At 45.5% G+C, this 27045-nt stretch overlaps 1 protein-coding gene across 1 annotated transcript in view; it reads left to right on the forward strand.

The window, feature by feature from the left end:
• The window catches only part of Ddr (discoidin domain-containing receptor 2), a 256459-nt gene that overhangs the window by 81840 nt on the left and 147574 nt on the right, over positions 1 to 27045 (forward strand). Inside the window, exon 2 of the mRNA XM_076314016.1 lies at positions 21981 to 22225. Coding sequence (XP_076170131.1) covers positions 22045 to 22225 — 181 coding nt within the window. The 5' untranslated portion in view covers positions 21981 to 22044. The remainder of the gene's footprint in view (positions 1 to 21980; positions 22226 to 27045) is intronic.

The raw sequence follows: 27045 nt of genomic DNA on the forward strand, positions 1-27045 counted from the left end.
GCTCGTAATAGACGATACATACGTTTTCAACAGCTTCTTCAATCTTTATATTAGTTGTTATTACACCACTTTCGTTCGTCAACGACCACATTCCACCTTGGTGGTTAAGGGTTAACGAGGTTAACGTTACGATTTAACAAGTCTTGAGAAACGCTCGTTTCTCCGCTCTTGAGTAGCCATACTTTCACCTAAAATTGAATCACGAAACAAAAAATATAGATTCACCATTTGAAATAAAAAAAACCAAGAAACTGACCTCTAAACTTGAAGAAACACTCGTAAAGTAAGAAATTTCAACTGTCGTTTGAATTCCTCCCCGTGAGAGGAAAGGAGACTTCGAGTTTCGAGCCCGATTTATCGGCATGGAGACGTCGACGCTGTTTCTCTCGGACAATGGCGATGCATTGAATAATATCCAGGAGGGACGGGGAGGAGGGTGGACGTCGAAACATTTTCTGCTTTACGTTTTAAATAGCCTGAAACCATTTAGGATGTAGCGATCAAAGCGCGGCTATTGTAAAGTATCGCAGAATAGGGGCCGTCGGGTACGTACGTATTGTTACGGGTATTATGGTACTATACGGGAGGCAGACGTACACAAGGGACGCGTGTGGACGCGTCTTATGTTGCGCGTGTATGGGATCGTGCGTATTTGCGTGCCGCGTCTATACACAAGCCAGTTTGCGCACGTGCGCATACATTGCAGGTTAGTAGATTTTGATAGCGACCACGTTGTACGGAGCGGTGGCCACCGGGATCTGTCGGGAAAAGACCACACGTGAAATTAATTAGCGACCGAATCGTACTCGGTCTTATCGCGCAAGAATTCGACGAGTGGTCCTCGAAATTACGCGCGACTTAACAGGTGACTGGAAACTGTGCAGGTATTTTTTAAATTTCGAATATCTTTGAAAGTTTCATTTTATAGGAGCGCTCTACAATTTTGGTCGAATTCGACTAGCGATTAGAGATTCGAAGAGAATTATTGTACCATTGAATTCGTCGGAATGAATTTCTTAGAAGTGATTTTGGAAAAATGGTAGATTAATTTCTTTATAGATTTTGAAAGGGGGTTGAAACGAGAGTAGCAGTCTTTTACTATGTGGATGTTTTCAAGGTTATTCAGAGGTCAATCTGTCTACTTTCTTTATCGCGAACCTGTATTTTGATTTACTTTCTCACATTTTCCGGAGCGGTGGCTAGGTGATATACGTTTTCTCTAAGGTAACATAATATGACGGTGTTGGATCGGGTGATTTCGTTGGTCAGAGAACTGGAGAAAAAAAAATCCTCACCGAGCGAGGACCCCGTAGAAAAGGAGCTTACGATTATTTTTCCCTTTCTTTTTATTCCCCGGGAGGAAACTAGCGGGACGTTAGGGCAGGGAACCCGCAAATGTCAGTAATTCTTTCTGCGCTTATTATTGCTCCTCAAAGTGGTCCATCGTTATTAAAGCAGCTTAATTTATATTTTTCATTAGTCAGAAAAGCAGATATCTGCCTTAAAGCTTTACTTAAATAAATTGCTCTGCAAACGATCCGTCGTGGGTATTTCGCGTTGAAATAACTTGGACTACGAAAGAGTAAAAGAGAGAGAGAGAGAGAGAAATGGGGGGAGACATAAATAGGCAGATAGATAGAAAAAGATAGAAAGAGAGAAAAAGACAAAAAGGGCGAAGGGTGACGTTAATATTCACGGTGAAACGATGTTTTGAAGATGAAAATGTCGAGCATTTCTAAAGAAAAGCCGATCGAATTAATGAGCGAAGCTTCGCCGACTACACCTAACAAATTGAAATTCTAATTAAATTAATGAAAAAAGGGAAAAACGAAAAAGAAAGAATGCAACGGAAAGAGATAGAGAGAGAGACAAAGAGAGGGAGAAACAAAATTGGAACGTCGCGATGGGAACAATCGCGCCAGACATTTTGAGAATCCCGACTCGCGCCGGAAGACGAGTATCCGTGGAACTCGAAAATTTCGAGGACTTTTAAACGCGTTAATGACCAGCATTCACTCTGTCCGGCTGGACACGTTGGATTTCCGCCAATCAGCACAGCAATTAGCGAAATTCACCGAACGTGCTTGCTCGGCAATTGGGTGAAACGATCCGACGGCCAACTGGCAGATTTTCGGTCTTAATAAATATAACGTTTAAAATAAGAGCTATCGCGCGCGGAGAGGATTATCGTGTCGGGATGGAACGATCGGCTGAGAATGTCGTCCACAATATCGACTATTCGTCACACTCTTTTCACACTCGGTGTTAAACGTCGGGGAACTCGGGATATCAAGGACTGGAATAACGTCGGATAGGTAAGACCTTCTCGATCCTTCGAGCTGTCATTGGTCGAGTCGATTTTTCCTTCGTGACCTTTCTTCTCCGTGAGATCTCACGTTACGTTAATCGTTTCGTAAACGAGCAAAGTCTAGACGTACTCCGAGCAATGCCTCGAGGTGCGCGTTTATATGACGCCGCCAGGTTTACGTTACGTTCGCGAGGGACAATGACATTTTGCGAGATCGTCAAACAGCGCGTTTCCGGCCGCGTGGGCCACTGACGGTCCACGTTATTGCGTTCATTGTACAGGGTGTCTCGCTTAACTCGATCACTTAAGTATCCTTGTTCCCGACGATGAAAGAAAAGAAACGCCACAGGAAATCTTTATTTACTCGAAAGGGGCGTACAAGTTTCTTTCGAGGTCGTGCTCTCTTCTCAAGATCACATCGATGTAATCAACGGAGTAAGCACGACGTGGAGATTCTCTGAATCTCTGAGACGTGTGTCTTTCGATGTAGCGATTACTTAATTTGGAAATGTGTCCATCGTTTCGAGCAATTGTTCCAAAGAAAATCGTATACGATTTCGAGAGAAGAGAAATTCGACGTATCGTAGCTACGAAAACGCTTAAAATTACAATCTAAAACATCCATCCGTGTCAATATAATCACGATTACTAACATATTGAGTTGTTCAGAAAGTAATTTCGTTTTCCTTGGTGAAAATGAAACACGATTTACCTTACAGTGCACAAACATTCTATTAAATTTCATATTCTCCATTTCGGAAAAAGTAATGACTCTCCGAGCAACCCAATACTTTCACTTGATTTGTTCATAGTTTCTTTCTCCCCTGACATAAATCCCCATTAAATTTGATACAAACAATTAGTATCTCGCCCACTCGTTTCGACTCAGTGTTTTCCATCCACTCTGAATGCAAACGCGTACGGGGTAACGATGGCTCGTCGTTAAAGAAAAGAAAAGAAAAAAAAGAAAGAACGGAGACCAAACGTTATCTTAAAAATAGAATAAACACGAGACGACAAGACTTAGAGGTTTACCCCGTTGATCGTGTCGAACGAATCGAGTCCGCGCGGGAAATATTCAACGAACAGAAACAACCCGGTGCGGGTGCCGCGGGTTGATAAAATAAAGAGGCCGTGAGCGTTGGCGACGTGCTCGGATGCTGGAACGAATTCAATAACTAAATACAATCACCATAAATCCCGGGGAATCCGTCGGGTTGGCGACGATCGTTCATAAATCTGCGCCGCTCGAGGAACAGCGGTATGAAAATCAACCGTCGGTATTTATCACGGGGGCGGCGATCGGGTATCGCGTAAAACGGACGCCGCCGGGCGAAAGAACCGAATTGTGCCACGACACCGGGGGCCGAATACGCCCCCGGTGAGCGCCGGTTAATTTCCGTTTGACTAACGCAACGAGTGTCGCCCGGCCGCGTTTCCGTGACTGGTGCGACGTCGTGTATAATACAGAGCCAATTCCTCCGCCTCCTCCGCCTCCTCCGCCTCCGCCGCCTCCTCGAACACACTCCCTCTGGTACACGCAGCGGCGCGCGGGCGTCGTGTAGCGCGGCTTGCACAGGGCTCTATCACGCTGGTACAGGCTCCGGTTGCCCGTGTATAAACATGCACCTAAGTACCAACGTTCTGGCAATGCGACATACACGTGTCGAAGCCGTGTCGATACCGGGCTTGGCTGCCACCGCGGCACCGCCTCGACTGCCAACCGAAAAACCGCTACACCACGAGCCAGCGGAGACCGGTGCATCCCGGTGCATCGCGGTGCATCGCGGTGCATCGCGGTGAAACGTGGTGAAACGCGAAACTCCGCGTAAAGATTGCATTAGAAACGGGGGAAAGGGGAGAGATGGCACGACACTCGATACGGGCGAGGAGTTCGTCGAGGAGAGGTCATCGGGGAATATTCGCTGATAGGAAAGGTCATCGACGAACATGGTTGTTGCGTGATCGATGAATCATTGGACTGGGCTTGTTGGAACGATGAGGCGGCCTTGGTGTTAACCCAAGGTTTATACAGGGTGGTTGGTAACTGGTGGTACAAGCGGAAAGGGAGTGATTCTACGCGAAAAAAGAAGTCGAAAATATAGAATAAAAATTTTTAGTTTGACGCTTTGTTTTCGAGAAAATCGACTTTGAATTTTCGCTCGGTACGCGTGCACTTTATCGCGTCTCGTTATAAAGGGTCTCATAGTAGATCGTTGTCTCGATGGATATTATCGCAGTTTAAGTTTGTTTTTGTCGAAATGGAAAATTAGGAATACATAATGAAATAATACGAAGTAATCGTAAAGTTTATTATTACAAAAATTGCTGAAAATGTTGCCCATTCTGCCGAACACATACTTCTGCTCTTCTAATTAAATTTGTACGGACACTTTCTATATATGGTTATATATGGGAATCTTTCGAGGAGGATACTTTGAAGAGTGTATGCCGGTAGGAGAGGTGAAAGTGTACTGGTTTGGAAGTTTGATTGTATTGTAACATCTGATAAATTCGCGAGGAAATTTACGTAGAAATTGCATTATTGCCAAGAGAAGGGGAGGTACGTGATTCGATACGGTGAAGAACCGTAGACTGGGAGATTCTTCGCATTTATCGAGGGAATATTCGCTAATAGGAAAAGGTCATCGAAGAAGATGGTCGTTGCATAATCGATGAGTCGTTGGACTCGTTGAACAGATGGATCAGAATGACGAAGAATGTGTCTAGTTGTACGCGTAGATTTTGAAATTGTTTAGACGAATCTTTTGAGAAGTATTCCGAAGAGTGTATGTTGCTAGGAGAGATGAATATTAATAGAATAGAGTATAATAATTGGAACCTTGAAAATATACTTGTCTAGAAGAACTTTGATCGTAATGTAAATTCTAAGATGATTTAGTCGATTGTAAAAGGATTACAGTGGCGACCGAGCAGAGCTGGAAAATATTTTTCACCCGAAGGAAGAAAAACGCCGACGTGCGTTCACAATATTATTTTCGATCAGAAGAAATTAAATTTTCATTCGTCCATTGCGAAATATTCCATTCCGTAACTCAAATTCTAATATTTATTCGATAAAACTGATAAAAAGTTGTTTATTTTTTATTCCCCGCCCGAAGCTTTTATCTATATAAATAAATATTTTGCCAATCTCCGATCCCGAGCAAATAATGGACGATCGTACAGAATTATACGGTGTCGGTTCGCTCGCGTTGATTTTCGTCCAAAAAATTGCTCAAAGGATCGTTGAAAAAGATATCATTTGCAAGAGAGAGAGAGAGAGAGAGAGAGTGAGCGAAGGCGGATTAAAACTTGTCTTTAAGTTTGTAAAAGAAGAAAGAAAACTGAAAGCGTACGTTTACGAGCGGCTCGACGTCTAGAATCGCCCGACAAAATGAAATTTCAGTACGTCAACAGGGAAGGGTTCTCGACTATCCCGCCTTTTTAAGCTCGACTACTCGAGGAAATCTTTTTCAGCGATCTCGCGTTTATTATCACGACGGGGGAAACGATGCGTTAACACTAAGGCCGCCTAACCGCCGCGGAAACGACAGCAAACCGTTAAGCTTGTTAGTTTTAGGGTCGTGGCTAATATACCACGGATTACCCGAGGGAGAGAAGGCTGGAAAAGGAAGAAAAGCGAGCCCCGTTGGCCCACGGTCGAGAAGAAAGCGCGTGGCCGATGGAGAGAAAAAAAAAAAAAGTGCGCGAAACTTTAAAGTCTGGCGAGTTCGTTCGTTCGTCGTTAAGCACGGATTTACGATCACTTCGCCGAGTATAATATCTGTGCAAGTATCTCCGAGCATTATTGGATACAACTTCGATCCTATCGTTCCTTTTCCGGAGAGCTGATTCACCTTGGAGCGCGTAAAGAGGTATTTTTTATTTTTATCTTTGAAATATTGAGAGCAACAGTTGTCAAACAGCTCGTTAGTCGTTTCGTCGACGACCATCTGTTCGTCTTCGATTATCGACACACCTGGTGGAACGTTGCTAGAACATAACGAAACGTTACAACACCTACCGCACTGTACCTCTTCCTCTGGAAAACGATCGTCTCGATGCGTAGATAACGCACGACTCGTGACAACTCGAGGAAAACACATGCTGTTGTTCGAAATAACAATCTCCATACACACGTATGTCCTAGTTGCATACGCTCTAGGTACACCTTGACCTTCGTCCAATTGAAGTTGACCAACTTCTCGCTGTGAGAGACCTTGGCTTTTCTTCTAGAGCACTCTTTTTTAAAGTCTTCCGCAACGAAACTTCTTCTCGAGCGAAAAGTGGCGAACCATTGTGGCACAAAAATTGTACGACCCCTTCTAGTTTAAACAGAAGAAATCTTAGCCCAATGTATGTTTAAATCTTAGCCCAAACATATATTCATTCGATGCTCTGATACTTTTCCTTGCAAAAAAAGAACGATAGTCACAGCTACGACATCTTGAACTTTGTAAATACTCCTGCTCGGAAAGGAGGTGTTTAATACGAAAACATTTGGACGAACTGTTCCATGCAGTTTCCGCTTCGATATTCATCCTCGGTCTCGGGGGAGAACAGTGCAAAAAAGAGCAATAAGGTGATATCTTGCACGTTGTACAACTTGTTCCAATTCGAACGATGTTCTCTTCTGTTCGTTAAATGAACTGTTTTACTAGGAGAATTTAGAGAGTGTTTCTTTCGAAATCAACGAGCAATATCCTCGAATGTCGACCCAAAACGTTTGAGAAGGTTTTTGACGCAGAGGTGATTGTCAAGGTGTCTGAAAATTTATAAAGGATAATTTTAGAGGAGCGAAGGTTAACGAGAAACTGTCCAAGTTAGACGTTTGTCGAGGAACTGTCGAAGGCGAACTTTGAAGACTACACGCCATAGTTTACGAGGTGAACTCTGGTAGCTTCAAACAGGTAAAGGAATCGGAGCCAATCGGTACAAAATCCGTGTAGAATTGAACGTTTAGAAAAAAATGAAAATTGTCGAAAACACAAAGGACTGTCTTGCTCTATTATCGTCTGGACAGTGGTCGTTAGCTTTGAAACGAGACGATAGAAATGAACATTTCTCTTCAGAGAATTGAACTTTATGCGTTTGTTAATGGCAAAACGGCGCTAAACAAGTTTGGAAGTTTCGAAAAAGGAGAGAAAATCGGTAAAAAGTTCGGTACAGTTCAGCACCAGCCAAGAACGATCCACGTAAACTTGGTCAACGATCTAATATCTTAAGTGTTTTCCAAATGTTTTCACACGGTGTGGGTCTGCGACGCGACGCAGCTGTTTCACGAAGAAACAACTTGCCGTTCTTTTTTTCTTTTCTTTTTTTTTTCTTTTCTTTTTTTTTTCTTTTCTTTTTAACCGTGTCATAAACCCGATGAGTTCGCCTTAACGGACGCGATCGATCGATAAAGCGTGCTTCGTCGCGCGTCTCGATTACCCCGGATTCGAGCGAGAATTCTGTTGGAATTTATTCGGTTTGTACCAATTCCAGCTTGATCTCGCGGCACCGTTTCTCCATCGTGGCCCTGTCCCTCCTACGTCCTCCTCGGTCCCTTGGCGTTCCACATTCGAATAATCGCGTTTCCTTCTTAGAGCAGCCGAAGGATTTGAGAAAACACGGTTATCGGATCGAGGAACAGTGCCACTTTGTTGCCGGGAAAAATCTCGGCCGAATCTCGGATTCGGCGTTTGCACGCTGATGTAAAATTTTCACGAGAGAAGGATTTCACGTTCCGGCGATTTCAGACTCGCTTAAGGCGATTACTCGGTTTTATCGCGGACAAAAAGTTACTCTTACCGGTGGCCAAATTACGAAGGATATTCGAAAAGCTTCTCGGGCACGGGCAACGAGAAGCTAATGCCTCGTGCTTTTTCTTTCGTTTCCTTTTTTTTTTCTTCTCTCTCTCGCGTGCATCGTTTCGACGCGAACGAGTACACAGAGTGGGTGTCTCGAACGAAGGAGGCCACCCGAACGTCTGGCTTTGTTTTCGATGACACGGAAAATATTTACGGAGCGATTCGAACGGTTCTATGAAAGAAACATTTTTCTCGAGCATCTTCCAAGCTGTTAATACGTTTCTCTTACAAATTTACTCACAATTTTTCGCGTTCAATGTCACCCGAAGTTCGCGATTCGGATATCGCCGTTTCTGTTTTTTTTTCCCGTCCGTTTCGCGATGCAATTTAAAAGAATATTTTCGTGGTGAAAAAACTTCAACGAAAATACACGGAAAAAATAGCGTTTCTTCCAGAAAATTCTTCCTTCGAAACTGTTCAAATTGTACCCTGAACATTTTCCACGCTCTCGAAAACGAAGCGGATATTCGAGCGACCTCCTTCGACCGAGACATCCTGTATTCGGTGGTAGCGGAATTCTTGATCCCGTACACGACGGTAGAAACTACCCCTGCCCGGGGCCTGCTTATATTTTCGATTTATTTCAGATTATCGAACCGAGAAATCGACCGTAGAACGTTCACTCGTACACTCGCGAACGAGACGCTGGGGAGGAGCGGGTTATATGGAACCGTTGACCAAAGTGCACCCATTTATCGTCGTTTGTCTGCGCAGGAAATTGTAAAGTTTCCGGGAGAGGGTTCGATTTCAATATAGAATTTCGCGTACCGCGATTCTCCGTTGCCCGACGATTGAATCGACGTCGATACCACGAGCTGGGCAAAAATTCCACGGTGCTTACCGGCTCTCCCGATCGAAAGAACCAGGCTAGTCGAAAGTCCACGCGAGCAATCAGAATTTTTATGGAATCGTGCGACCTCCACGGTACGCGAACCAGGACCGTGACGTTCCCGCGATACCATCACCGAGACGTTTGACCATCGTCGACCAACGTTTCCCATCGAAATTTTCGCTACGGTATTTCGGTAAGGTTTTTCAACGCGAGAGATTATCCGCGCGTTGTCGAGCTCGGACGAAGGACCAGGATCCTGGAGAATGGACCTTAGAAATGATTTAATGAAGCAATATCGTACGGACGTTTTTAAACGACACGAAAATATTAAAAACATTGTAAAGTGTGACCCGATCGTGCAAAGTATTATTGGAATACCAGCGGTTTGGAGCGATTATGGAAAACACTGTTGGGTCCGAACGGACCCGTATCACCCTTGCGCAGATATTTCCAAAATTTCCTTACTTCATTAATATCTCTTCGTTTCCAAGAATAAGATGCACCAAACGTTTTCTACGATTCCGAAAAGATCCATACGAATATTACCGAACTGGTGTGCGAGTTATCGATCCCTGGAACGCGTGTTTACGAAGTAACGCGCTGTTTCGCGATTTTTCGTCGCGCGATCGCGCGTGTCCGATCGCGTCTGCGAATCGAACGATAAACTACATCGTCGGTCGATAAGTGGCTACAATTGGTACGTACACAGGTGCTCGACACGAATCTACGCGCGTCCGGAGCCATTACTCCGGACACTGCACAAGTGCACCGTGATAGTAATAATAATAATAATATCACGGAGAAATATATTGGGTACAAGATACTACACTTGAACCGGTGCGCCAATATGTAACGAGTCGAGATCTCGTGGTATTCGCGAGGTTCTTGTTGCGGATCGAAATGGTACCGCGTCGGTAGGCTCGAAGCCTATCCGTGACTGGTTTTTCGGTTGAAAAAGTAAACCCGCTCGAGCACCGTGGAAAAATTCCACGGTATTTTCTAATATCACCTGGTATGGGCGTACGTGTCGTTCGATTTGAAAAATTGTTCACAGCGTTCGATTGGCCGAGAATCGATCGAAGTCGTAACGACCGCCCTCGAGTAACGGGAGCCCTCGGTTACGGGAACTGGTATTGCTGGTTGCGAACTCATAAAGCGCCCCGGTTTAGAAAACATCCGATTAAAGCGAACAAACTCTCCCGGCTAATTAGTAGCCTGCTTGGCCGCGGATCGTAAACGAAAAACGCGAGTTACCGCGGAATGAAAGCCACATCCGCTGCTGCGAATCCACTGTTGCGATGCGCCAATCTAGAACCCGATAAAAGAACACGAAACCTCTCTAACACCGTTTCATTCCAAGTTGCATCGAGTCTCCCAAGACCTCTCAAAGCGTTGTATCGCTTTCGAAGAGCGACCGGGTTTACGACGCGTCGACGAGAATCGTCTCGTTTTTTCACACCTGTGTTTTTTTCCTTTTTTTTCAGCATTTAGAGTTTGTCGAAATTCACAAGGATTTGGGCGAGCCTGGAAAATATCGGTTAGAGAATTATGGCAATGTCACGGGACGGTTTTTTGAACAAACAGCTGACCGTGCAACGTTCTAAGCTTCTCGCGGAACGATTGCGCTAAACATTGCGGACGTTACACGACGAGCAAATTGCACCGATTTTCATTGCTTCTTGAGGAAAATAATTTTCCTCGTACCTGCTTTCGCGCAGGTACGTGTACCTCCGTGAACGTTAAGTAGAAATTTCAACTTGTGTGCAACCGAGTTCAGCGGAAAAGAATCAAAGTGCATCCGAACATTGCAGTCCTCGATGCGTTTTCGAATAGGTACTCTGAGATTTCGAGTATCCTTGTAAGCTACGAATGGAAGTTTCCGATCTCGATAGTGATAATTAATAGTTAAACTTGTAGAAGAAAAAATTGAAAAATTCCCACAACTATGTTCAAACTCAGATTAGTTTCTACGCTACGATGACCATCGTGCTTTCCCACGGTCTCGTACTTACAATTTTCAAATCCGATCCGTTACTTCTAAAATCACAGTTACTCTTATTACAAATACGAATCTACTCGCCAAAGTGTCATTTGAACGAGAGTCACTTCTAAAGCTCCCCTCGCGATCTCACTTCTCGCGTCAATTGTAACCGAGCGACGCGCGTAACCTCGACCGCGACATTATCGGATACATGTATAAATTAGCGAACAAGGAACGGGACAACGCGTCTCGTTGAAATTTCGAGAGCAACTGACGTCGCGCAGCTCGTTAGTCGCGTCATCGGCAACTACTTAGCAGCCTCTCGTTTCCATTCGTACCCGGCGAAACGTTCGCGAGGCCCGATAAAACGTTCCAACCTCCTCAACACTGTACAACAGAGTGTTTCTTTGAAAACCAACGACCGATTTCCTCGCGAAACGTTTACGAAACGATCCCCGTATCGACGAGGAGACTCGAGAGGACCGGATGTCTCGATCGAGGAATCCCTCCTATCTTTTCCACTTAGGTTCTCGTGTACGGTCGATCGTCCCCGTAACACGTAGTCGTTTCGTCGGAGCGTTCGCTGTGCACCGACGATCGTACACATCTTTCTTCATCGTGGACGAAGCTGTCACGGTATTCCGTGGTCCCGTCGGGACGAGACGGTGTTCCGAGTCGCGCGACCCGTCTGAATTCATTAGCCCCCGACGTAGCTCGCGTCCCGACAGCCGTGTCGCGTTTTTCCCCTCACCCGGAGCGAATCGGTCCACGAGGGGTTCGTTCTCCACGATATCCACCGACCGCGTCGAGCTCCCGCTCGAACGGAAAAAAAGCTCGGTAGTTCGCGATAAACTCCGTCGAGTTGCTCGACGACGCGTAAACGGAAACCGTGGCGTTACGAAAAAGGACCCGGTTCGAAGAAACCGGCGAGTCGAGAAGAGGGAAAAAGCCACGGACGTTGCGGAGTGGAGAGCAAAGGCTCACTGGACCGGGGGAAGAAGAATCGAGGGGGCGGTGGAGCGTGTTTGGTGGCGTGGGGACGTAACGGGGGAAACGGAATAAAATTTGCATCCCAAAATCCTTCCGTTCAGGCTCGCCTCCTTTGCGTATTCTTGGTCTGTTTCGCTTCCATCCACTCCGGTTCTCTCGCGTCCGTCGCACGTTGGTAACGTCGGCTCGTCCGCGTACGACATAATGACGGTGCTCGACATCCCGTGAACGAACCTAGGAAAGTCCATTGGCCGGAATCCCGGCCCCGCTTCCGCATCGCGTACCCTGTTTTGTGTCCCGTAGGCTTGTTTGCGCCGCACGGGCTATCGAACACGCACAAAAGCTTCGACGAGATCTCTCTACCCTCTACGGTCCGCTCGCCCGTGCCACTGCTCGATCAAGCTCTCGTCATTTACTTCTTAATTGTGTGCGCGTTCCTCGCGCGTCGAACGCTACGAATTGTGATTTTTCGGCCGCGAGACTGTTTCACGGTTTGAGAACCCGCGCTGTTCAATGTTCGGCGAATCATATCAGAGAAAATTCGCGTTTCGGGGAACCTTTGATACTCGGTGTAACGAGTGTGGGTCTCTTCGAGTCCAAAGAGAGTTTGGTATGGTTAATTTTACTTGGAAATTAAGAACGGTGAGATAAATGAAGTAGAACGAGTATGAGAATTTTCACTCGAAGTGAATTTGTGCGAGCAAGTGTCTCCTACGTGATCGATGAAATCGCGAGGCTTCAGTTTGTAACGAGGGTAGCCATCGAACGATAAATTTTCAAGTAAATTCATCCGTACGATAAACGTGTACGTTCGCAACAATCGTCGAGCGTAATCATTGTTTTCGTTCCCTTTCAATTGTCCGCGCGATTATGAAATTTAACTTGCAATATTTCGCGTACGTTTCGTTCTCGAAAACGGTCAATTAAGTTCGGAACACGCGTGTTCCGCGAACGTGCAATTTTAGAACATCGAACAATTTGCCCGTGCAATTTTACGATCACGCCGTATGAAATATTTATTTTATTCGATTTCGATGGAATAATGCATACGCGCATCGAAATGATTCAAATTTTAACGCGATCCCATCTGATAATCGACTCGTACATAAATAAACGGTCAATTTAAATACCATGATTTACGGATTCGTTCGACGGCTTTAAAATAATAATTAATTCACGGAATCGTCGCGTGGCGCTTAGCCCCCTTTGAATCTCGTATGTAAAAATTTATACCTGCCCGTATTAAGGTATTAAACCGCGCGTCGTTTGTAATCGCTCGTTTAAATATGTATAGAAAGGATGTATCGAATTTAACAACGGAGTAGTCGCGGCGCACCGATGGACGGAAGCTAATTTAACATTCGCGTCGCGATGCAAATTGAAACCCGTGCGCGACGATGCGACCGCGAACCGACTCGTGTCGAGATCTATCGAAATACCTGGAAAACCCTTTCGCTCCGACCGATATTTACACTTTTCGATCCCGTTCCTCGCGTCGAATCCTCGCGTCGAATACTCGCCGAGCAAGCGAGTGAAAAAATACCATTTCCACGGGGATGCACGATGAAATACCTACGGTAAGTAGACTCTGGTGGATCTTTCCTTATTAATTTCACGTGCCGGAATTTACCTCGGAAATTATCGCGGGTTTCGCGAATCGTTCCGTATAATCCGGACGAGGCTTGCTCGAACAAATCTCGTAATTCTCCGTATTCGCAACGAAAGACCCGCGGCCCTCGTTTCCCACGAGCCGGAGATCCGCGGCTCGAACGTCGTATTCCGTGCGCTAAATGGAATTAAAGTTACGAGAACTCTTTATTTATTAACCGGGGCTCGTTATCGCGGGCTAAAACCGAGCGTTTACGAGGTTAAGGTGGTGAAGAGTTTCTCGTTACTCGCGAACGGTTTTTTGCGAAGGGCACTTGTACGGTGAATTGGACGAGGAAGCTGCTTACAATTCGGCGCTTCGTTCGCCACCGTGCCTGGCTTTCGCCAAGAAGGCGTCCTCCCGGCCGATCTTACTTTAGGACCAATTTAGATCCACCGGCGTTATTCGCGGGGCAATTCGAGCCACGTTGCAACCAGCTGCAACGATCGTCTTGGTTGCGTTACTCGGTGAAAATCCTTGGGAAAAACGACACGCTGAAATCGGGATCGAAGTAGAGACCAACGCCACGCACCGAACGTGGATTTCAACGCGAGCGATGCGTTCGGTTCTTGGAATTTTTCATCTTAGATTTCTCGAAAATCTAGCGACCAACCTCGACGATTTTTCAGGTTTAATAATTCTCTCTGTGGGATTATGGAATTGTTCAGCACGAGAGAAAATGTAAATAGGACGTTTATTTTTAGATAAATATAATACAGTCGTGCAGCGAAGTATGGTTACGAACAAGTGTACGGATTGTAACGATCACGTCGACACACCAACGGAAAAAATAGAAAAGCCGGTATCGAGCTCATCCACCATTCCTTGACTTCTCAAGTACTGCATGGTTCAATATCGTTGTATTCCAACACTCTCCGTTGTACATCGAGGTTTAAATTAGTTACGTTTCGATACTTTGAATCACTGCCCTGTGGACAGTTAGGTTTAAACGTTTACAGCCATGTCTGGTTATACGTATCGCGGAATACTTGTTTGCTATGTTACTCTTCACAGCGAAATGAAAAGATAGCTAACATTGGGAACGAAAACCCCGCGATATTTGTAACTTTGTGAAAAAAAATTCTACAAAAGTCTACCCAGACTCGTTTTAAAGAATAAAGTATGTACTTTTTCGTCCATGGATGAATTTTTTTAAAGGTACTCTTATACTCGAATACAGGGCAGGGAAGTGAAGATAATTTTCTCCGAAACTTGTCGAAATTGAAAAAATTCCACGGAGTTCGGTAAATTTTGTACTCGAATCGTCGCGCGATCAATTTAAAGGTGGAAGTTCTCCCTTTACAACGAGCTATCAAAAAGTAGCGTACGATTTTGTTTCGCGAATTTATCGCACGTTGAACGAAAAGTGCACCGGCAGCGTTGGAGTAATCGTTATTGCGTACACACTGGATGCAACTCCGATAGTGCAACCTCCTCGCGGAGTGCATTGGGTTCGGAGAAGGGCTGCTAGAAAAATAACAAAAACGTACGAAATTCGAGATCATTCAAAATTTCAAAGTCGAAATAAATGATTTCTAAACTCAGCGTGTAAATGTATTTGAAAAACTCCTCCGATTGATTCACGGGCGCGTAATAATTCGTGTCGCGATACCGCGGTAACGAATTTCCCTCGCGAGCGTACCTCGATTTCCAACGTGACTCTATTACGTTAATTTGCGATAGAGTCGATCCAACGAGACGAGTCGGTAAATGTAAACAAATGCGCGTAATCGACGCACGGGGAAAGGCCCTCGGCGATGCAACGCGTTCGCGTCCCCGAGCGTCGACAATCGAGTATCGTTGGCGATTAATAACTGCAGCCGCAGCATCGATCGCGCGAGTAACGCGCATTTTATTTATATTTATCGGCTCGTCGCACCGATCATGGTCGCGGCGTACACTGCACGGTGTCCGACACCTTCGAAACTCGTTATTCTACGAAACGACGCGTACTCGTCGATCTTTGAAATTCGTTCGCGTCGATTTCTCGACCCAGTTACGTACGTTACCATCCGACGCGACGCAACGTTTCTCGAATTCTCGTATTTTTCGTAATTATTATTTCACCGTGACCACCGCTTCGCTCCGCGCCACGCCACGGCATAACGACGCCGGGTGGTGCCGGCCATTTAAAGCGTGGCTGTTTATCTGAAATTTATTCCGACGGTGTATTAGCAGAAAATTTATACGAGCTCGTAATTCACCCATCCGGGCTTTCCTGTTTGCAATAAATCTCGACTTCGTTGAAATGTTAATCGAACAAGTCGTCCCCTCCCTCCCCTGTTCTCTGTCCCCCGTCTCTTTAAACGCAGCGCTCACCTCACCAGTTAACACGATTTATTTCGCGGTAACGAAAAAATTTTTCGCGACACGGTTGTCGCGACGACGACAACAACGACGACGACGTAGCCGTGGTTCAACGACTCGTCGCGTCGCGTTGCATCGCGGGTGCATCGCGTTGCATCGTAACGACGCGCGGGAGTTTACGGGCACGGGTAATTCGATCGCTTCCGTGCTAGTTGCCCGTTAACCGATCGATCGTTGTAAATAATTAGAGTGCGAAAAAACGGTACCAAGGGTGAGAGAAACGTCGATCGGTCCGCGTTCGTTGTTCCCTCGAGGGTTGATAAAAGCGCGAATAAAAGGCGATTCTCTCGACCACGCGTTTCATTTTTTTCCTTTTTTTTTTTTTTGTCTAATGCGATCTTCCCACTGTACGGAAAGACGCTTTCGACTTTTCTCGTTAAACGCGCACGAGATTACAAAGGGTGCAATTAAACGGTTAATCGTTGAAACGGTGAGAACGTGATTAATAAAGAGTGGATACTTTAACGTTTCGAAACTTTCGATGCTTCCTCCGTCGGAAATAAATTACCCAAAAGATCTAAAATTAGAAAACTATTTCCAAAATGTCTGGCGAAAGAATTTTCCTGAGTTCGTAAACTCAACGACCTTGTGGTCGTTTAAATAGAACCGTGTTTCAAAATACGCTTCCCTTGAGAAACGACTCTTGCAATTTTAATTATTTTCACTTGAAAAAAGTCGTGAATCCCAGAGTAAACGCGTACAAATACGCGAATATTCCGCAACGATTGATCTTACGGTCTCTTTTGGAAAAAAATCAGAAAGGGGTCAATGTTTCTCAATTGGAGCACCGGAATACACTCCGAGAAGAAATAACGTAGAATCAGAATTAAACTAAGAACGGTCACTGTGTGCTTGATACGTAACACTCGGTTCGTTTCGCGCTGGAAACGTTTCGCGAAAGCAGTTTCCACGGGAAACGGAACGCGCGAGGTAATTTTCCGCGCGCGATCGGCTATTCAAAGCGTCCGATCCCGGAGTTCCATTATAGGTTTCGGTACATGCATATCGCCATATCTTACAACCTCGATACAGGGCGTAACACTTGTTTCTGACGGCTTTACGAGCCTCTTCGTATTCTATAACTATATACATATATATACATATACATATATATCAGACGGTGTACATCGAGGCCGGTCTCGCATCCTTGAAACGTTACACGGAAAACAGAGACGCGGTCTTCCCACACGAACGTTACCGAACTTCGGTGTCGTGTATTTATGCGATATAAATTCAGCCGCGGGGATGCGTTTTGTAAATTGCGAACGGGACGCGCTCGCGCCCGTTCCCCGCAAATTCGAAAGCCAACGTTCAACGATCGCGGACGGTGTCGTTTGAAATCTACGATCGTCCTTAAACGAAATCGATCGGAATTCGACACGACCGTACGAGTTATGGCGCGCGAAGTTAATTCGCGCGGCCGAGAATACGGGATCGATTATCCCACTTACCGGTCGCGGTGAACGAGAGACGAATCGTTTGGTTAATTTCTCATTTTACGGTAGATAGAGTTCTTGTTTAACGACCATGGAAATTCTTCACGGTGCGAGCGTGGAAATTGAATCGTCGCACGGAAAGATTCGCCGAGATCGACGAACTTACGGAGCTGGTAAACGTTTTCGAGATTTCCTTGAAACGCTACACCGTGAGATTTAAATCATTCTTTGGGGGATATAATATGCACATCCGCTGTCTCGTGAAATATACGCGAACGATACAGGGATGTTCTTTCACTTCCTCAAAATAACAAAACGAACGAGTCGAACCGTGTTCAATCGACAAATTCTACACAAGACTGTGCGTACACGATAGATTTCGCAAAAAAGGAAAAGAATTATCACGTTGCCTCAAAGATACTTTCTCAATCTCTGACCTTTTCATTTTTCGATATTCAGTCCGATGAACGATGGTTTTCTTCCATTCCCCCGAAGTACCAACATAGACGAGTCGAACCGCGTTTAATTAACACAGGACACACCCGCGTTACGCGAACAGAAGTTCAATCTATCGTATTCCGTTCTGATACCGTGGTAACACAGGTGGATTAAAGTCGTGCGGCGACTAATTATTTTTAACCCTTTTAGACCGTAGCCGGATTGTTCAGAGTCCCGTCTTGCTCGCGCGCGAAGGAGTTCTCGTTCCTCGGGTACATACCTATTTGTATACGGCCCGGGAACTTCCTACATGGGACGACGCGGTCGGAATAACTAGGAGTTTCGAACGAATCCCGGACGCTCGGTGCACGACTCTACACGAAAGGGGAAAAGGATAGGAACGGGGGAGGGGTAAACGACGATAATGCACGACTAACTGATGCAAACCGCAATTGAATTCAACAAATGACGGAACCTTCCGTTTCGGTGTCAGGAGGCCTGTACACGATACGAGTCGAGCGTTTCCCGCCGCGAAAGGAAATCCAAACGCGTGTATTTTAAATGCGAACGCGGGGAGAAATTTCGCATCGAAATCAAAAATGCTAAACACGTAACCGCTCGAGGGTTCCTCGTCGAGAAAGGAAATCCAAAGTGTGTGTATTTTAAATAGAAACGATGGAAAAACCAACCGGAAAATTACGAACGATAGAGGATGAAAAAATACACGAATTATTGAAACGAAAACGAACGAGGTTTCAAGGTGGTCCCACGGCGTCTCATAATTTACCATAATTACTTGCACAGTCAATGGTGATTGCAACGTTCGTGTGTTGGCGCAGAGCCGAGTCTATGGTATTTTAATCCTTCGTTGGTACGGTGACATTTCAGTCACGTAACCGATATCGCGTGGGGATTCGTAACTCGTTATTGTTTCGCTTGGATAGTAACGAGTTGCTTTCAACGTCGTTAATAATTTTGTACGTGGTACGTGTAAAAAAAGGAAACAGTGAAAGATTACGAAACCAATAGCAAAGTTTAAGGGAACGTCGACGAAGATATCGTTTAAGAATTGAATATTTTCAAACGTTTGTTCGCTCGTCGTGGATTTACGAAACGATAACGCATATTTGTCTCGTTACGGTACGTTTCGAAAGAAAACGATGGCTAATATCGTCGTTTCTCGTCTCAAACGTTTCCATCTTCGATGTACCAGATATTTGTCCTATTACGGATAGTCCTAAACGTTGTCCTAAACGGATCAACACACGAGCGGACATTTTTAGACGGGCGCCGACATAAATGGTACATCGTCGGTCCAAACACGCGGAACGTTTGCAGTTGCAGCGGGAACGCGTGAAACGGTGTTTGCAATGCCGTTTGCCGTCCATCATCGTGTACAAATTTGTAAGCGGCGTGTTCCCGCGGCAATCGCTGTTACACGGTCCCCCGGACGTTTCCCTCTGAGATCGATCGCGTTCATTAATAACGAAGTCGCAATTAAAATTATATACCCGACGAAGTGGCACTACTGAAATATTCATGCAAGACTCGCGTGATTCCACGGCCCTTGGTGGTTGTTCGAGGGACAAGTGGAAACGGATGACGCGGCGATAATTGCATTCTCGATTTTCATATTTAATTCGAGAAAGGAAAAAAAAAAAAAAATGTAATTGGGTCACGGACCCTTCTTCGTTCACTTCGTAAGATTTTCCCACGGACGGATTCTCGAGACTTTACCGATCCCGAAACCTCAACAATACCCCTTAAACGAAAGTTCTCGGAACAATCGAACAATATTTCCTACTCGTGGTTACCTCGAAAACATTGTTAAAAGCGACGAGATAAATACTTGGAGCCGAGAACGCAGAGTCGGCGATATATTTCTAGGTAGATGGAACAAAAAGGTTTAATAATGGGAATTACAACGTTATTTATCACACTCTGCGCTGTCTCGCGTTCGTTGCATTCGTCCTGAATCTCCAACGCAAACATACGCGCAAGCCATACTTTCGTCACACTTTAGAAAGGTACGGTATGCACTTCTTAGAAATAAACCCGCGTTCATTTCCGCAGTGCTCGAAACGCTTCGTTCCACGGCTGGAATAGTTCGAACACGCACACGTGCGCGGACGGTTGTTCGTTAATATTCGAAGGCGTTCCTCCTCGAATGGCCTTCGAACGAACGACGAAAATACCGCGGGACGATAAGAGTGCCCTAAATCGGTAAATAGGCGTTTAACGCGAAACGAAGAGAAGATAACCAGCAGTCGACAACCGGTTTACCGGCTCATCTACCGAATCAGCGATAGCCACCGGTCGGAAAATCCTTGGGTACGCAGCTAAGTGCTACAGAACGAGGCTGGTCTCGATCGACGAGATAAGTTCGGTCCAAACTTTCCTCGAAGCGGTGGAGGCTACCTGAGATACCATCCGACACGGTGTAGGGACATCTGGCTTCGCACGGGCCTTGTACACGAATAGAAGTTTTTAAGACGTCGTCAACCAGGCTCATCGAAGCTCATCCAACGCCATAAGACCCGATCGAATCGCAGCTGACACGATGGAAGTCGATTGGACCTCGTCCCGCACGATAGGATTCGATCCGATCTCGTCCGATCTGGTAAGAACTACGAACAAGCGAGAGGCTGGAATCCACAGAGTCGGCAGTGAATTCAACGGAATATACTTTCGCGTCGATCTTCACCGACGTTACCGGTCGAACTTAATCGTTCGCTCCGATCTCGGTTTATTTCACCGCGAGAGAATTACGTCGTTCGGGAAGCCGTCCGACCGGGTTCGAATCCACGGTATCGGTACAAATTCTACCGAGGTTCACCGTTAGTGAACTTCTTCGAAGTTCGTACAAGTCATCCGATCATCCGATCGCGTCCAAGTCATAAGTCAAGTGACGCGGACCGGTCGAGACACGAGATACCGGCGAGGGTCCGGTTCGAACACATCCACTTGAAGTTCGATCGATCCGTCGCAAGTTAGAGCCTCCGCTCGATCGAAACTGGTCGAGTTTTACAAAGTTCGATAACGTTTAGCCGCGCGTCCTTTACGATTGAAATGTGTTCACCCAAGTACCGTGGAGTTTAGCAGTGTCCGGTTAAGTTTCGCGGGTAGCGGTCTGGCTAAGTTTCCAAGTTTCGTCGCAATTGGACAATGCGTTAACCCGGTTCAAACGAGTGCTTTTAAGTTCTATCGCTCTTAAGGAGGAACGCGAGGGTTCCGTAACACACGGCGAAGCTGAACCGAGACGCGTTACGGTATCCGACGATAACGAACGGATTCTGTTTGTTATGGTGTTTAGATCGACGATCGTCCACGGTCCTTGACCGAGTGACTAGCGATGTTCGCCGATGGCGAAGATCGAATTTAATTCATTAACCTACCAGTTTGTAGAAACCTTCTCTCTGATTATCGCGTCACAGTATTACGCAGAGACACTTTTCAATGTATGCAAGAGATTGAAGAAGTTTCTTACAAAATTTGAGAAAGTCTTACAAACGTAGAAGATTTTTATAGATTAAGGAAATTTCTCACAAATGAAGGAAATTTTTACGGATTACAGAAATTTGTTACAATTTAAGGAAATTTTCTAGAAATTAAAGAAATTTCTCACATTGGAGGTTACTTTCGTACCTGATTCGTTGTTAACTCCTTTATACCAGAAGCAAAGTTACATTTTTCAAAGTTTGACAATTATGTAGAACGACACTGTAAACAATATTTAACTTGTTACAAATTAAGGAAATTTTCTAGAAATTAAAGAAACTTCTCACATTGGAGATTACTTACCCGATTCGTTGTTAACTCCTTTATACCAGAAACAAAGTTACATTTTTAAAAGTTTGACAATTATATAGAACGATACCGTAAACAATAATTAACTTGATTTAATATTTAAAACTTAATCAACGTTCTACTCAATTTGAATTGTTCTACGTAGAAACGCGTTACCGAGGGAATTTTCCACGAATAGAACGAACGTGTCCCGGCTTTGTATAGAAATTTCGTGACAAATGGGTTAACGCGACTCGGATCGACATCCGGTCGAGGTGGTCCGTCAGCGACGTTTTCGAAACGTCTGTAGAGAATTAACGTAGATTACTCTATGTGCAGGATATCAGCGGGAACACTCACCACCTTGCGGCCATCACGATGCCAGGAACGTGCTTGATGACCGATGCGGTCAGGATCGTCGACAGTTAGTGATGAGGAGGAGCAAGTTGTCGGCGTGCCGATGGCTCAGGTCACCAGTAACATGCCAGTTCTCGAACCGAGACCAGACCCGGGTCCTCTTCGAGGACTCCTAATCGGCGTTTTTGTTCTGTTGTCCCTGCCGCGGTGTCATTGCTTTGCCTCGGGTAAGTCTGCTCGAAAAATTCACGCATTCCTGTAACCTTCACACGGAAACATCGATGGATTTTCTTCGAATATTCGCGATGTCGATCCATTGCTTCGAGGATCGAATCGATCTAATCGTGAAGTTCAATAACGGAGAATAATGGGGGAATAATCGAGACCTGAGCGTTCGAACACCGTGTTTACTAATTTTATTGTACACAGTTTGTATTGGTACGATTCTTCAATGTTTGTAATTCTTTTATTTTCGATCCGTCGCGTAAACGAAGTAATACGCGGGAAAAACGGAGAAACGTTCGATAAACATTGTTTTCTAATTTTACTATAAACGCAAATCCGCAACTACTCGTCGATAACCAATAGGCCTAGACTCTTCGACGAATAACACTACAATGGACTCCGGCCGTTGCAATCACGGATAATGTCATCAATCGACTATTGTTATCGCGATCTCTCGGTCCCGGTGCACTCTGTATAAAATTAGTTAAAAATAATCCGCCTATTGTAACGAAAGTTCGGTGATCGGTACCAATTCTGATAATTACAATCGAGGACAAACGACAAGAATTCATAGCAAATTCGTACCGAATGCGTAGCTTCGATCATTTACGCGAGTGCGGGGCATTGTCAGCGGTAACGTCGAAAGTATATACGTGTAACAATATACGTTAAACAGTGAACAAATGTCGTAATTCTCCGCAATAAATTGATTTCGACGACGAACATTTTTCATCCTCGGTGTAACGTACTCGACCCGAGTGTTCTCATCGAGAACCAACCGTCCCTGCGTGATCGTGACGAACGGATTTCGGCTCTAACGTCAACAACCGTCTGGTAATTTTCTTATTTTCGTCCCGTCGCGTAAACAAAGGAATCCCCACGGCGGAATCGATACCTCCGACGCGTCCCACGATCTCTCCCGTAAACCGAAAAACTGGCCCTCCGGGAGTCACGCGCGAAGGACTCGCTCGTAAGTTACTCGTTCCGTGGGCAGGTGCGTCAACTCGCCGCAAAGATGCGGGTCTAAACGGATCCCGTCTTCTCGTAGCCCGTCGCTCGGGAAACGTGTACACGGTGTCGTCTAACTCACGGTTCATGCGGCTCATTTCAGTCCCGGATAAAGGGGAGGAAAGCGAGCGTAGCGAGAGAGAGAGAGAGAGAGAGAAAGAAAGAAAGACGAAGGAAAAATATCGTTGCATTTGCGCGGCGACTATTCCGCGAAAATGAATTTACTTTAGTTTTGTCTTTCCCGTTGCCTTCCAGCCGTAATATCGCCGGATGCTAAAGCGGAGAAAAATTATTCCGAAACTTTTTGCCCTGCCTTTGTTCTTGGGTGTGTGTACACACACGCGCGGACGAAGGCGCGAAGACACAGGAGGGAGAGGGGCTAGTATAGTACACGTTGAGTCGCATGCACCGGCCCCAGGGATTCCGCGCGGATTTTTCTTCCCTTGATACGATCCGAGCGACGGTGCACACAACCGTGGCGCAATACGCGCGAGAGAGGGTTGGAGGGGGCAGTCGTCTCCGAAACTCGAGCTGTAAAATTTAAATTTTTCTGTTGTGCACCCGACGCGACGCAGCGCGACGCGACGAGACGCGACGCGACGCCGAGCGCCGCGATGCAAACACGACCGCGCGCGTGCGGGGGTGGCGCGAAGCCACGTCGCCCCCGGTAATATACAATTATGACGGTGTTGCACGAGCAAGCGCGAACGACTCGCGTAACCGAATACGATTCCCGCGGTGCGTTTCACGCGCGCGACTATTTTATCGACTTCGCGCATACGACACGTTCGCGGCCGCGGATCGAGCTCGAATTAAGGGACGGTACGGTAGCTTCGGCTGGAAATTCTGGACTATCTTTTGTTTGGTTTACGACGAACGAGTCGTTCGATGGGAAGGAAAATTTAGATCGATGTGTCGACGTTTGCGAGGAATCGAGTTGATTTCTCCGATTCATTTTTTTCTTTCTCGCGTCGATAGTGTTGTAATATCGATCGTACACCGTTAATTTTGAAACATTCCGGAAACGAAACCGAATGGCAACTCTTCGATCGAAAATATTCGGTTCGTCGTTTAGAGAGAGGAGAAATAGAAGTATTGTACATTGTACAAAATAATGACTTTTCTATTATTCGAATATCGAGTCGATATACCGTGCTCGGAGAAAAACTGCGTTACAATGATTCACTGTGCAGAGCGCACGGAGGGACCGTGAAATTCAAAGGCTCGTGAAATTGGCAATTTTTCAAATTTCATTGTAATTTCGGAATAATGCTCGTCCCGATCCGCGACAAGAAACGCTGGTTTCTGGGAAGACGGTGTATTGTTATTTATTTTCCGCGAACGAAGGAAGTAGCTGGCGCGGAAACGACGCGGACTCCTACACGCTCGGCGTCGCGAAGCTATTGTACAGACGCAAATGAAATGTCAGCGGCACGATGAATTAACAATACTATCTAATGGCTGCTCAGATGCAGACGAGCGGGCAAACGACATTGTGCCGATCCATTCACTCGCGTTGTTCCGTCACCGTGGCCCTCTTGTTTACCGCTCAACCGTTATGCTTTTTACGCATATTAATTACACTGTCCGACAAATTGAAGTTTTTTTCCTATCTACCAATAACCAGTGGGCGATTCCTGTAGAGCCACACCCCCCCAAACGAGAATCTGGAAGCCTACTGTATCAACCCCCAGTTTTCGAAAAACACGAGTTATTGTAACGACTGTTATTGTAATTGAATTGTCGACAATAATAATCGAGTTCTACGCTCTTTTCTCGTATACTTCTATGGACACCAATCCCCAAACTATGATGTACTTCTTAATCAATTTCGATTAACAGAAATTTCATTAAATGCACGATAGAAAATTCAGCACAGTAACAGAGTAGTTAATGGTTAGATTCGGTCGTGCAGTAGCGAAGAAAATAAACGAAGCAGCGAGGAAAAAATAAACACGGAGAAACAAGTACAAAGTAAAATCGGAGAACGAATAAAATAAATTAAACGAAGAAAAAACTGGAAATTAAAAGAGTGGTCGCCAGTAGTGACCACCGCCTACCGGCGGCTCATCTGTTTTATGCTGATTTTATTGCTTTCCACGTTTTTAAATTCTACTCATTTAAACAATACGTCAAATACCACCTACTACTTCGAATCTCGATGAAAATTAATTTTTGCAGTGGCTCCGCAAGGATCGCTAGTTATTGGAAGCCAAAAATCGTATTGGACAGTGTTATAGTCGACCGAAACTCAGCCGCCATTCATCCGTAGAATTCTTTCTTATTCTTTCGCCACGCGCCGGGAATTGACCGGAACCACCCCTCGTTCTGTTCAGTGTTCGTAATTAATGCGCCTCGATTAACGAGATTACTCTCGCTGCGTAGGCGAAAAATAATTCGTCCACCTTTCAACCGACTTTAATTAACGCTGAATAGAATTCGTGCGCCAAGTGCGAACTTGCCTTTCGATCGGTGGAGATTTTTTTTTGTTCCCTTACGTACTCGCGAGTCAATGGGTCGGTAATACGGGGGCGGTTTGGAAGAAAAATGGCCCGAAGAAGAAGAGGGAGCCGATCTTTCAAATTGCGAGTAGATCCAGCGTCTTTACACTCTGCGAAACGTAACCGGTGTTTCGTCGAATCGGATTCATTTCGTCGAAGCTGGTAGGGAGTACTCTTTCATCGGCTTGTTTAATTAATCCGCATGAATTGCAAACGACGGTCCCATCGAGCGTCGACCGGATATAACCAGAATTCTATTCAAAAGAGCCCGTGGTTACGAACGAATAGGCTAATACTTTACGTATAAATACGTAAAAACGATCGTTTCGCGGATCCTGCGCACGACGAAATTTACACGAAACGATTTCCCGTGTTTCGTCGGAATCAAAACTTGCGTGGCGTAATCTCGATGGCTTTTACCTGGCTGGTAGCACGATTGGATACTCTTCGTTTGGAAACTTTGAAGATGGATAGAAATTTTGCATCCCAATCGAGAAGTGAAATATTTTTTTGGTTGGAAACTTCCAAGAGTAGAGAATCAGAAATTTTGTCTTGGTTGAAAATTCTTGGAAACGAGACGAAGACAAATTTTCCGTTCGAATTCCAAAGGAAAGTAAGGAATTTAACAAATTCGAGAACAAGAGAAAGTGAAATTTTCTATTAATTTTTAATCGAATGTTAGAAAGATTCTTCGCCGGGTAACTTCGAAGATAAGATCCGACATTTTGCGTCGATTTCAATCGAAAGGAACGAATACTCTTCGCTTAGAAACTTGTAAGTGAAGATAGTCGGAGATGTTCGCTCGATTCCAATCGGGGGGAACGTATACTCTCCGTTTAGAAACTTTCGAGGGAAGATGGTCGAAAATTTCGCTTTCGTATCCCAATGGTAAGGAACGAATACGGTCCCGATCGTGTAACAGTCCACTCGAACCTTCCATTATGCGCATGTCGCGTGGCCGTGTATTGCGTCTGAAATATCACGGTACGTCGGCTTGACGTATTACTTCAGAGCATGACACCGACCTCCAAGTTCGCGATAATAATTCACGCCGGTGAGCGAAAACACGATATTTTTCCACGCTCGTCGCACGGAAATCGAGGCAACCGGACTAGCGGGAAGGCTCGAAGCTAACGCGAGACTTCGCGGCGTTCCCGTTAATCCGGATTCGCATTTCCAATTGCGCGCGGCGGCCACTTCGGATATTAAGGGGAGGATACGAACGATGGGCCAGCAATCCTATCGATCGATTCCTTTTATCCCTACGATTTTTCAAAGTGGGCATTCGGGAATGGAAGGTTCGGGTTCCGTGT

The sequence above is a fragment of the Ptiloglossa arizonensis genome, chromosome 6 (genome assembly GCF_051014685.1).
Source record: "Ptiloglossa arizonensis isolate GNS036 chromosome 6, iyPtiAriz1_principal, whole genome shotgun sequence".
NCBI classification, from domain to species: Eukaryota; Metazoa; Arthropoda; class Insecta; order Hymenoptera; family Colletidae; genus Ptiloglossa; species Ptiloglossa arizonensis.